The sequence below is a fragment of the Rhinolophus ferrumequinum genome, chromosome 12 (assembly GCF_004115265.2).
Source record: "Rhinolophus ferrumequinum isolate MPI-CBG mRhiFer1 chromosome 12, mRhiFer1_v1.p, whole genome shotgun sequence".
NCBI lineage: Eukaryota > Metazoa > Chordata > Mammalia > Chiroptera > Rhinolophidae > Rhinolophus > Rhinolophus ferrumequinum.
The window spans coordinates 46,635,884-46,649,731 of NC_046295.1; the positions used below are offsets into that span (position 1 = coordinate 46,635,884).

The following is a 13,848-nucleotide window of genomic DNA, read 5'->3' on the forward strand; positions in this document are numbered from 1 at the left end:
GGTTTCCAGTTCTGGTTCCCAGTGGCATAAGCTGCCCTCCTCCCTCACTTGCGTGGATAACATCCCCTCTGGCCAGTACAATTGCCCAACAGCTACTAAACAAAATGGAAATAAATGCTGAATGGTTGTTTTAAATCCAAGTACTAAAGAAGGAGCTGTAATAAAGTTGCCACAATAATTCATTTGAGTGAATACGCAGAACCCACATAATAGTATCTGTTTACCTTCACATGTAGTTTTTGTAGCATTTCCCCAACTCAAAAAAAGCGCATTAAAAGTAATTCTAGCGACAACGACAAACTGGGGGCCCAAGACACAGGAGTAAGCCCAGATTTTGCCACACTCGCATGGATTCATCTCAGCATGAACCCACATCCACTCCTGGCTACATGGCTACTTCTTACATGTATGTAATATAAATCCATGTTTTGTGCTTATCTTTCTAGATGGCACTATTTTTACAAATATAATTTAGAACTACAATGTCTACTTCGGGGAACTTTCAATATGAACAAAATGGGGAAAGGAGTTAAAATATGGACACAAATGGAAAAGGAATAAACCTGCAAAAAAATGATTATTTCAAAATGATAGCAGCACTCCAGCCATCTGCAACTCAGGTATCTGGCACCATGAAGAATCCAAGAGAAGGTGGAGAGTCAGGAAAGAATGAAAAACAGACTCTGAGACACCTATGGTCAGTACAGGAATAATAGGTATTCCAACAGGGGTTTTGAAACCCAATTTTCATGTATCTGATCATTTGCTTTCTGAATCTTCAGCAAACAATGATACCCAAGAAGGAAGGAAACACTGACAATAGTAATTCGTAACTGGCAGCCTGACAGCAAGAACAGAAAATGTATACAGGAACTCACAAAGTCAAGCTGAACTACCGGCTCCACAAATCCTGGGGATATCACTACATTACAGCCCAGGATGAGACTAGACTTCATGATTAGCAAGTTAGCAAGGAAAGCTTCAATTATTTTGCAAACAATGCATTGTATGTGTCTATGTGTTCACCAAAAGACATTGGCTACACTGCTCATTGCCAAGCCATATGTAACAGCCACAAAGTAGAAATTGCCCAAATGGCCATTCATGGTACAATGGATACATTGTTGTTCTCGTCACACAGCGGAATCCTCTACAGCAATGGAGATGACAGATCTACAACTACCATAATTCATTTATCCATGTCTAGAACAGATCCCAGGTACGGCCAATGCTGCTGGTCTGAGGTCCTTGAGTAGCAAAGACTGAGAAAAAGATTTAAAAATCACAGTTTGCTGAGCTCCTGGGACCTGAATAATGCCTCATCCTGGAAATATGAGTGTGGAACCAGCAGCTCTCTTATGGCTGAGTTTTAGGACCTGTATCTTGGTGGGGACACTTCTGGGCTTCCCTGTGCCTCTTAAATTGCATCCCTGTTAGCAAATACCAACTCAGGGATAAAAACTAGTAGTTGGGGACAGCAGCATGAGAACCTGTTCCCACTCCAAGGAATTCCATATTGTTCTTCATTGAAACTTCAACCTTTGGACTTCGTAGCACAATGCCTTTCCCATAGCATTTGCAGAAGGGAGGAAGGAAGGAGAGAGAAGGAAGAAAAGGAAGAAAGCAAGCAAGCAGTTAGTTTGCCTGGGAAAGTACAGCAATGTAAATGCTGGCAGGGCTTGCCAGATGGGTAAGGCTGCTTAAATCCAAGGTGTCTCTTCTGTGGACACTCAGTCTGGAGTTATAGATATTTTGATGAAGAATGTGATTAAAGGTTGAGAATGGAAGGGTAGAGAACAAGGGTGAATAATAAGCCCTCTTCTCCTGGGGAGTATCTCAGAGCCATAAACACATGTGGGGCAAGACTTTTCTCGGCAGATAGAAAAATGTTAATAACTTTAATGTTGCCCCAGAAATTTAGTACATTGTTTTTGAAGTGTTTAGGCATTTGGAAGGCATACAGGAGGAATACAACATATGTACAGGGACTTTTCCAGATTCAAACAAATATCTGAGTTTTCTGGTACATACTTTATAAGCTGAAGGCATTAAAAAAAAATGCTCTCTGATCCTTTCAAAACTGATTCCCGTAGCATAGGAATTCTCAAAAACTGAGAATATCTGAGTAAGTTTCTTAGTGGCTGTGATGGTTAATTTTATGTGTCAGCTTGGCCGGGGTACATTACTCAAATATTTGGTCATACACATGTGGATATTGCTGTGAATGTGTTTTGTACATGAGATTAACATTTAACTCGGTAGACAGTGAGTAAAGCAGATTATCCTTATCCAATTAGTTGAAGACCTTTAAATGAAGACTGACCTCCCCCAACAGGGGAATTCTGCTCACAGATTGTTTCAGACTCAAATTGCTATACAGATTCTTCCCTGGGTCTCCAGCTTGCCAGCTACCCTGCATTTTGGACTTCTAGTATCCACATTCATGTGAGCCCATTTCTTCAATTAATTCAGTCTCTTTTTTGATACATAAATGATAGATAGATAGATAGACAGATATAGATGAATATAGACATAGAAATATGGAGATGGATATATATATATATATATATATATCATTGGTTCTGTTTCTCTGGAGAACCTTAACTACACTAATACAATGGCTTAAACCATTGCATTTTCACTGGGGCTAACTACATATAAACAAATGTACCAGCTTCACAGTGACTATATGCCAGCATTGCCTAAAAGAGTTGAATAAGATTATTCAATTTATCTAGTTGAATAAGTTGAATTCAATAAGAACTGAATTCTTATTCAGTTACTGAATAAGAACTTTAATTCTAAATATCATTCGACACAGTAGGTCACTTTTTAAGGCCCCAAATGCTCAGCTACACTGTAATATTTTAATTCTCGCCTGGGTTCTTTAGGATTGCAACGACCTGTCTGATAGATCTGTAGACTTTTGTGGACTGACAGTTTTTCATTAGTCTGAAGACAGCTTATTCACTGTCATCTATTAGGAGAGAAACAATGCATTGTCCTTTTAGACCAGTGTAAAACCTCCGAATCTGTACATACAGAATCAATCTAACACTCATTTCTGGCTCTGTGCCTTGCCTTAGCCTCTTGAATTTGTACTCAAGACTAGGACTACTCTGCCACAGTGCATGTTCCCATTGCATCAATGAATTCATTCCCCAGGTCAATAGATTAATGATGCTAAAGTAGAAGTCGGCTTTCCCAGCATGTTAATGTTTCACACCCGTAAGTAACAGCCACCAAGTGCAAGTTCATTACCATAGATGAAGGCTGCCGGTGAACATGGGGCTGGATACAATGCCCACTCACCCCAGGGCCTTCCTCTTGGCATAGACTGTCCACGTGCTTTGTCTTGGGTCTCTCAGCAATTTGTGCATTTTGTCCTTGTCTCCCTAACTCAGCAGCTACAACCCATATACCTCCTTCCATCAAGCTACCTTCGCCTTCAAAAAAATAATTGGAAAATCCCATATTTCTGTGTTTTAAAACATCTACAGGTATTCCAGACTGTTGTATTTCTATGTTTAAGACTTTTTTTTACTGTGCTAGTATCTTGCTAGGATTGTTACTGGTTTTTTGAGTATCTGGTTACAAAGCTGTACAGATATTAAGTGGTCAGCCCCACGCCTACGTTCTTTTTTTTTTTTTTAATATGACCTGTGTGTGTTTGCAGAATATTAGGTTTTCTGGAATGTACATACTATATGAGAGCAGAAATGCCTGCATTGTAATTCATTAACATCCCCAAGCTAACCATGTATGCCAGACTGAAGTACATGCTATGCCAAAAGATACCCATGGAGGAAAAGAAAAGGTATTTTGCATCACAAACACTAACACTAATTTATAGCATGTCTGTCAGAAAATATGACATATGGAAGTCCAAAAACATGGATTTTTCTAAGCAAATGTAGGTTGACTCTCCAGGAATTCTTCCACTTTAGCCCAGAGCAGACTGTAATTCTGTTCTATAGAACCAAGAATTACGAGGTGACTGTCACATCAAGGATGAAATGGTGCAGCAACCATGTCTGTAGTGAATGGGCTACAAGTCACCACAACCCTCCCACAAGCCCTTCTACCTCTGGACCAGGTGACACAGGCAGCTGACAGCAGGTGATATTAATACTTTCACCACTGCATTCAGATTTCACAATGAATAACTAACTTGCTTTTTTTTTTTTTTTTGCTGTATATCCAGATATTTTTAAAAATTCTTGGTCAAAGATACCATTATAACAAAATGGCCACTTCAGCATGCTCCATAATTTTACAGTTGTAAATTATCACAAGGGGATATCATGGCTGAACATTCCCATAAAATGTCCTAAAACTAAATCAAATAAATGGCAATTGAAAAGAGTGGTTATCCTTGGTGTGTGTGTGTGTGTGGTGGGAAGGAGCTTTGAATGTGTCATTAACTTAAACCTCTTCCAGGACTGGGGTCCAACCCATCATTGTGTCTCAAAGCTAGAACAAATTGTTGTCTCCTTGGAAAAACACTGGCCAGATACTACTGGCTATATGAGTGTCACGCAGGGTCTCTGGTCCTGCTCCCCGCACAAGAATGTAGGATATGGTGAGGCCAAAAAGGAATACCCACGGAGCCACAGATAGGGGAGTCATACCACTATATTCTCACTGGCAGCTGGGTTGGAGACACAGGAAGCAGGAGCCACATGATCCGCAATCTGCCGTCTGCTTCTCTGCCAACCACCCCACCAATCAACTTGCTAGCCACAATCCACCCTTGCTAGCTTAGCCACGGCAGTTATATTAGTGGTTACAGCTGGTTACAGCTGACGGCCAACTAGTCACAGCTGATGGCCATCTACTACCCGAACCAGCACCTTTCCATGTGAGATCAAGAGTCTGGAAACTGCTCTGGGACTCTGTCCCCACAATGAGCAAAAATATATATATTTATCTTCAAACACTACAACCACAATCTAAACCACCCAGATACTCACATTTTGAAAATACTTAACGGCTGAGATCAAACAGAGAAGAGCTGATTTGCCTGTCTCCGCTCAAGCTGGCTCTCGGCCATACACTCATTGAGTGGTAAGAGAGGAGAAACTGGGACACTATCTAATCAACAATCAGTGTCTCTCCATTTGTCTGTTGATCCTTGCCTTTCACCCCCTCTCACCCTGTGTCTCTAGCCCTCTCTGAGTTTATCTTTTCCTTTGCCTCCATTTCTCCTCGGCCTTTCCCATCTTTCAAGCACCACAGTATCACTGAAATGGGCTTCTGAAGCAACTACACTGTTACAAAAGAAGACGATCAGACTGAGAGACCAAAGGTGGAACCCAAGAAGGGGGAATGTACAAGAAACCCTGACTAGTACTCAAACTATGCCTCTGCTTACGTGTAGCTACTTGTTTTTCAAAATGTCCTTGTTAAGTGGAATTGGTCTTTTTTCTCTGGATTTTAGTAATCATTGTTACAGTTATATGGAAATGCTGAAGTAAACTGTTTTGACAATCCATGTACAGGGCAGTTTTGTTTCTTCTTAATTAAATTTCTTGTTTCTAAATTTTTACATAAAAGACTCCCCTTCAATATTGTGTGTGTAGAAATGTCACAACCACGTGGCACAGCTGACTACACAGGACCAATTTTGGTGTCTGATCAAATCCCACCCTAGTGCTATCTGGCAGATCACCAGTGACACTAACACCTGTTACACTACAGGCACCTGAGTTTGTCCCTGGTCTGGCCATTATGGCAGCACCTGCGCCCGCCATAAACTCAGTGTGGTTCCAGAGCTGGAGCCTCATGTTTCTGTGTGAAAATGTGGGGTTCTATGCTAATTCATCAAAGTGAATCAATTCACAAATGATACTCAAAATCACTACACATGGAGTTGAGAAAACTCTGAAAAGCTTCAGCTCTGGCCAGAGAAGAGAAATGAGTTCTACCATTCCTCTGCCTCAGGTCAAATGCTCAATGTGAACACCCACACACACCCTATTTCCTTCTCTCCTTGCCAACCTCTGAACACCACAACCAGCTCACATCAAGAACTTGAAAAAATATACAGAAAACCAACAAAAGAAATGAATAAAAGATGGCCTGGCCTAACTACAAGTAGGTGGAGAAGTGGAAATCTCCCAACGGCCTGGAAAAATCAGAAAACCAAAATTGAGTGAATACATTTTTCCAGTCAAGATGGCAGAGTAGGTAAACACTGTGCTTGCTTCCTCTCAAGACCACATCAAAATTACATCTAAACTACAGAACAACAATCTTTGAAAATCAGCTGAAGTCTAGCTGAACCGAAGCCCTAAAACTAAGGACAGATGAAGCCACCTTAAGACTGGTAGGAAGGGTGGAGACGCAGAATAGGCTGGTCCACACCAGTGTGTAGCTATTAAAAATCAGGAGGGATATCTCGGTTGCAGAAGTCCCCCTTAAGGAATGAGGGGTCCCAGTCCCATACTAACCTCCCCAGCCCAAGGTTCCACTGCTGGGGAGAGAAGTCCCCGTAACTTCTGGCTGTGAAAACTAGCAAAAATTGTGGCTGAGTGAGGCTGCACTCCCAAGCACTCCTATTAAAGGGACAGTGCATGGACTTACTCGCTGACGGACTCATTCACTCTGAGATCCAGCGCTGGGGCAGCAGCTCTAAAGGCCCCAGGACATACAGGGAGGAACTGAGTTGTCTCACCTCAGAGTGAGGGCTGGAGGGGCAGCTTTCTCCTGGAGGAACTGGAGGAAGCCATTGTTTCTTTGTTGAGTCCTCCCACCTCCCAGCGTGCAGACGCTTGTGGCTGCCATATTTGAGTCCTCATCAATAGCCCCGCCTTGGTGATTCCTGGAGACCCCGCCCAACCCAAGTTTCAGGCACAACCAAGCTGTTTCCAATGGCTTTTCTGTACAAACTGCTTGTCTTGGCTTATTCTGCAAACTTTCCTAAAAATCTCTCAAAGGTTCACAAAACCCAAACAAGCATCATCTGGCTTAAGTGTGTCCTGTACCTCTAGCTGAGCAGCCCTAAGCCCAGCACTAGAGACAGCCAGCCTCCGTTGGAGCTTTGGCCTCTCAGGGCACCTCCAAGCCCAGTGCAGGTGGCAGGCATCTGTGTTTTGTGGCTCATGCCAGGTGGCCCTGGGAAGGGCACAGGCTGCGGCTGAACTTGGCCTGTGCCAGGGTCCCTCCTAGGAGGCCCCAAGGCTGGCACACCGAGTGGCCAGCTTTGGATCAAGACAGAGCATCACCCAGCTGCCTCCACAAATGACACATGCAAAAGGCAGACTGGGCAGGCACTAGAGCCCTGCTAAAGCAAATCCTGCTCCATAGGGTCAGTCCCTGCATGACAGCTCCTCCATTGTAGTCATGGCGTCCTCACAACCAATCAGCCCGAGGGTCAATCCCTACCACTAACATGCAAATAGCAAACAAGGCTCAACTACAACAGGAGGGAAGAGAGTCCCAAACAAGATGAGCTCAAAGAGGTCCACACCAAGACATATCCTAATTACAATGCCAAAGGTTAAAAACAAGGAAAAAATCTTAAAAGCAGCAAGAGAAAAGCAGTTAGTTTCCTACAAGGGAGCTCCCATGAGACTGTCACCTGATTTCTCAACAGAGACTTTGCAGGCCAGAAAGGATTGGCACAAAATATTCAAAGTGATGAAAAGCAAGGACCTACATCCAAGATTACTCTACCCAGCAAAGCTATCATTTAGAATCAAAGGACAGATGAAGAGCTTCCCAGGCAAGAAAAAGCTAAAGGAGTTCATCACCACCAAACCAATACTACAAGGCATCTTACAGGGACTTCAAGACGATAAATAAATAAATAAAATAAAATAAAATAAAATAAAATAAAATAAAATAAAATAAAATAAAATAAAATAAAATAAAATGGCAATAACAACGCATCCATCAACAATTGCTTTCAATGTAAATGGATTCAATGCTCCAATCAAAAGATAGGGTGACTGAATGGATAAGAAAACAAAGCTGCCTACCAGAGGCTCACTTCAGATCAAAAGACACACATAGACTGAAAGTAAAAGGATGGAAAAAGATATTTCATGAAAATGGAAATGAAAAATTAAAAAATATGGGGTAGCAATACTTATACCAGACAAAATAGACTTAAATCAAAGGCTATAACCAGAGACAAAGAAGGACCCAGTAATCTCACTTCTGGGTATTTATCTGAAGGAACCAAAAATGCTACTTTGAGGGAACATGTGCATCCATATGTTCATTGCAGCACTGTTTACAATGGCCAAGATCTGGAGGCAGCCTGGGTGTCCATCAATGGATGAATGGATAAAGAGTAGGTGGTACATATATACAATGGAATATTGCTCAGCCAAGGATTGGAACAGGTTCTTGCCATCTGCAGCAGCATGGATGGACCTGGAGGGTATTGTGCTGAGTGGAGTATGTCAGGCAGAGAAAGACAGATGCCATGAGATTTTGCTTATATGTGGAATCCTAAGAACAAAATAAACAAAGAACAAAACAGAAACAAACTCATACAGACAACACTTTGATGGTTGCCAGATGTGAGGAGGCCTGGGGGCTGGATGACAAAGGCAACGGGATTAAGAAGTACAAATTGGTTGTCACAAAGGAGCACGGGGTCGTAGGGTATAGCATAAGGAATATAGTCAATAACACTGTAATAACTATATATGGTGTCCAATGGGTACAAGATTTATCGGGGTGATAGGAAGGGGGTTGGAGGGCAGGGTGAAAAATGTAAAGGGGTTAAGAATAAGAATTGGTTGTTACAAAATAGTCATGGGGATGTACAATAAAGCATGGGAAATATAGTCAATAATATGGTAATATTATAGTGCCAGATGGGTACTAGTCAGGGGGATCACTTCTTAAATTATATAAATGTCTAACCACTATACTGTACACCTGAAATTAATATAAAATAATATTGAATGTCAACTGTAATTGAAAATTTTTAAAAGGCGGGGGAACATAAAGAGGAATAAGAGGTTCAAATTTCCAGGTATAAAACAGATAAGTCATGGGGATGTAATGTACAGCATAGGGAATATAGTCAATAATATTGTGATAGGATGGTACCGTGTCAAATGGTTGCTGGACTTATCATAGTGATCACTTCTTTAAGTATATAAATATTGAATTACTGTGGTATGGTGTACACCTGAAACTAATATAATATTGTATGTTAGCTATATTTTAATAAAAACCTTTAAAAAATGAGTTAAAAAAACACGCTGCACGAACTAACTGCATTTTCAGTGTATGAACCAAGGAATAGAAGAATACAGGCTTATTTGATTCATTCAGCAAGTATTTGAGTACACTTATTGAGTACCTACTGGATACAAACCTCCTTTTCACCAAGGTAACACTCCTGGCACCAGAAATTGGCCAGGTTAGGTTATTACAAGTCTGCTTTCTTCTTTCCCCAGATGTTCTCTCCCCATTTCGAGGACTTTTCTTGGCCTGGTACAATCTTCCTTCTGGAATTTTCCTACATAACCACATCACCTTGCCCATTCTGGTTTCACCTGCTGGCTGACCTAATTACAGCTTACTAGGAAGTGGTAACAAACGGTTCATCCTGACTGTACTCCATGTACACCTGCCCAGCTCAGATTAACAGGTCACATGACTGCTCCCGCCCCTCTCCTCCCAACCTTTAAGGGAAGGAGTCCCTCAATTTTCTAAGAGGAAATGAACTTAGGAATGTGTGGACAGACATCCTAGAGACCATTTCCATCCTTTCACAATGCAATATTATTTTCTCTCTAATATCACATATATACAATGGAATATTGCTAATATCACAGTTATTGATGACTGGGGAGTTTAACCCAAATTTAATATTTATATTTTAATCTAAGAGCTTGAATTAACTTTGAAATTAAAATCAATACCACATTTTGCCTCTACAAGAACCAAACATTCTTATGTCTGATACCTGTTCTCTTCATGAATACCCCCCATAGGAATGGAACAGGGTGCCACCAGGGGGAAGATGGAGTGTCAGGTAGGAAACAAAGCCACCAGATGAAATGGCACACCTTCCGAGAGACAATTTCCCCTTGGAAGAAAATATAACATTTTATATTAAAACAAGCCTCAATATATTATGGAGTAAAATGAACAAATACATGATTTTTTAAGATAAAAATTCAAGACTTAAAAAAGTTCCTGCTTGTCTGTCAAGCTATGTCCACAATATATGGAGTTTTCCGGCAAATAACTCTCTTGCCTTTGAATGGGCTTTGAGGAAATTTTTGAGAAACATTTCACCCACTCTGAACTTCTTGAGGGCATGAACTACATCTCATCCTTCTCTTTGTCTCCAGGGACCTAGGACAGTACCTAAGATGGTGTCTGGCACAAAACAGATACTCAATAATGTTTGTAGAATCAACTTGGCTGAAATAATGGCAATGGCATTATCAATAACAAAAGATCTTTATCACATTTAGATGGGAAGAAGGGAAGGCGAACAGCTGTATGAGGAAGTCCAATAGAAGCAATCCAATTTACCAAAACAGTTATGGCTGCCATGGTAACAATCAGATGAAGCAGCTCCCTTTAGTTCTTTTCCACTTGAACAAGTGCAGGAAGGCAAATATTGTACTTGTTAATCTCCCATGAGAAGGGGGTGGAGCTTAGGACACAAGTCTACCAGGTGCATGGGTGGCCATTAAATTTAATAACCTTTGAAGAGCTTGGAAAGGTCCTGGGATAATAATATCACCAATAATATTAAGTTCTGGTTTGTACACTGATCCTAACAAGGTAGTTTTACTCATTTAAGGGTTAAGCTTCAAATACTTGCTGCTGAGACCTGACAATTGTGAAAAGTAGATCCACATGTACACACATCCATATATACATAAAAATAATATGATGTGGACTCACTTTATCCCTAAAATTGTTACCTTTTAAATTAGCTGGACCCAAACCAAATTATAGATGAAAGATGATTCAAAGAGTAGAGTTTATAGCAGTGTTTAAAGTTTTCTACTTCGCTGGTAGAGACATTGAATTTTAACTGATTTGTAAATACTAGAAGAGATGGGTAACACACCCACTTTCTCTACACAATGCCTCTTCCACTGCAATGAGTCACTCTCTGTGCCTAGTTCCCAGTATTTTCCAAACTTCAGGGAGAACCTGGGTGGAGGCAAAAGGGAGGATTCCTTGTCCTGCAGGTCTAATCTGTGAATGGGTGAGCCAGGCCACTGCAGGTTCCCAAGGCTATTTTCTTCTCTGAGTCTTACATCTCCGATATGTAAACTGACAAACAAAATTATGCTTTTCTGATCTTCTTAATAATGACAGTCAGAGCTCCATAAAATTTCAACTAAAATCTAAGCAGAAAGCAGAAAAACATTTTACAGCAGTCACATGTTTGTAGTGCCTGAGGAAGTGAAAGTAGCAGCTTGAGACATACCAAGACACCAGGCAGAGGCTGATGCTAATTAATCTCAAACAAACAAAACTGAGTAGCTTTCCCAGCATGCCTTGAACCTGCAGGCATCCCCCTTCCCCCAAGAATTAAGTTATTAACTTTATATTATGCTATTTCTGTCGGAGTCACAGGAGTAGAGAGTTTATTATATGATTTTATGTTTCATTCTGTTGCATAAAAAGAGTTTTTCAGTTCACAACACCTGGGGTCAAATCCCCACTCTTCTATTTACTGGGCAAGTCCCTTAACATTTTAAAGGTCTAAATGCTTGGGTCTAAGTTTCTCCATCAATCGGAGATAAGAAAGTCTACCCCTCCCCCCAGGTTATTCTGAAATTTAAACAAATGAACTCTGAAATGCCTAGCACATAGTAGGCATCAATGAATATATGTGTTCAGCAATATAGGTGCCCAACAGCGTCTCTTTTTCTACTTAGTAGTTAGTAGTAGAAAAAGAACATATGCAAAAACTACTATAGAGGATACCAAATTGGCAAACGGCCTAAGTCCAGGGGTGCAGCCCGGAGTCTTTGAGTAGGTGACGTAACCAAGTTGCATTGAGGAGGGGATTGCTCTTAAATCGGTATCCGGAAGAATGTCTGGACGGGGAGGATTTCACTATGGCCGTGTAATTAACCAAGTGCCTTCTGCAGGGCTCAGAAATGGGCAAGTGCGACTTTCTCCCCAACCCTTTCCCTAACTCTTATGGAATCTCGGTCTTGGAAAAGTTAGTCAGTTGGTGAATGGAGAAAAATAACTCACAGGTAAGAGTAGACTCCAGTGAGTCTGCACACGCAACACGACCACCTCCCTCCAACCCACACACACACCTGGGGATGAACTTGGCCTCGTCCCCGAGTCGCGCCTGGAAGTCCTGCCAAGCCTGGCCCGCTGGGCCCCAGGGAGCTACCAGCGCCGCCGCCACGTCCTCGTCTCCCTCGTCCTCCTCACTGTCCCCTGGGTCGGACCCGGTCTGGGCCTCGGCGGGCGCTGGCTCCCGGGTCCCGCAGCCCCGGCGGCGCCCCCCGCGGCGGGCCCCGCGGAAACCGCGCGCGAACTCCTGGAAGGTGATGGCACCGTCGCGGTCGGCGTCCAGCCGCTGGAACACGGCCTCCGCGTCGGCCGGCCGCACGCGCAGCTCCGAGCACAGCGCGCGGAACTCCTCGCGCTCCAGGCGCCCCGAACGGTTCGCGTCGCAGGCAGCGAAGACTGAGCGTAGCCGGGCCAGCTCCTCCCGGTCCCCGTCCGCCTCCATCCCGCCCGACGGGGGCGACCGCGAGAGCTCCGGGGCGCGACGGGGCGCGCTGCACGCCCGGACTGCGGCAGCAGCGGGAAGTCCGGGGCCACCTACTGCCGCCGGGAGTCTTGGCGAGTTCGGCTTGTCCAGCTGGTTTGACCACTTGTGGGAATGTCCGGGAGGTTCCAGGCGCCTGGGTGGGTCCGGGGAGGCGTGCGCCCACGCTCGTCCGCTGCGCGGACCCCCGTCGGACCCCTACCGGCCCCAGGAGCTGTACAAGCGCGACCCTGACGCCGCGCACTGCACAGCAGTGTCCTCCGGGTACTGAGTGCCCGGCGCGTCGGCACTCGCCGCTTTCCCGGCGGGGCCCTGCTCCGCCCAGCCCGAGAGGAGGAGCGCGCGGCTCCGGTTCCCACGCCTCCCGGAGCCCTGTAGTGCTTTCGGTGCCGGGCTCTGGCCCGAGCCTCAGTTTGGGGCGCTTGGAGTTGGAGGACCCGGCCGGAACTGGGTTTGCTGCAGTAGCGTTGCCAGGCCCCCTGGCGTAAATTTTTCCTAGGGTAAAGCCAAGAACTTAGCTCTCCCCAGATATGGTGCTGGCATGAACGTGGGAAGCTAATTAACTGGACAGAAGGGGAAGAGTAAGGTAGCGGTAGGATTCCAAATTGGTCAACGTTATGTGTATTTTATTCTTTTCTAATTCCGGAAAATTGGTAAACCTGCATATACAAGCTTTCCTACAAACCAAAGTACAAGATCAATAAGAAGACCCAGTCTGATTTCACTGGCTTTTCTTAATGCATGTCCATCCAACCTTAAGGTCCAACTAGTTAACACACATTAAAATTCACAGATCGTCCAGATCCCCACATCCAAATAATTTTTCTCAGTCCGTATCTCCTCAACCTGAGAGAAAATTAATAACCCAAATCCTTGGCAGGCAGCAATATTTAAAAGACTGGAATAGCTTTTTTTTCTTTCTTTAAGCAAATCTTATGTAAATGATATATCCAAATATATGTTACCCTTTGATCTTAAACACTTATTTCAACAATGCTATTGTTTCTTTAATACTGACTGCTTGGTGGTTACAAGGTGTTTAAAATTCATTCATTTTGATCCTTTTTACAAATCTTGTCCTTCCATTTCCAAGAGACCTTCACTCTGTCATA

At 43.2% G+C, this 13,848-nt stretch overlaps 1 protein-coding gene across 1 annotated transcript in view; it reads right to left on the bottom strand.

Annotated features, from left to right (window-relative positions):
* RASEF (RAS and EF-hand domain containing) overlaps positions 1 to 12,954 on the bottom strand; it is a 69,594-nt gene extending 56,640 nt beyond the window's left edge. The window contains exon 1 of the mRNA XM_033122217.1: positions 12,273 to 12,954. Coding sequence (XP_032978108.1) covers positions 12,273 to 12,697 — 425 coding nt within the window. The 5' untranslated portion in view covers positions 12,698 to 12,954. The remainder of the gene's footprint in view (positions 1 to 12,272) is intronic.
* Positions 12,955 to 13,848: the final 894 nt, after the last annotated feature.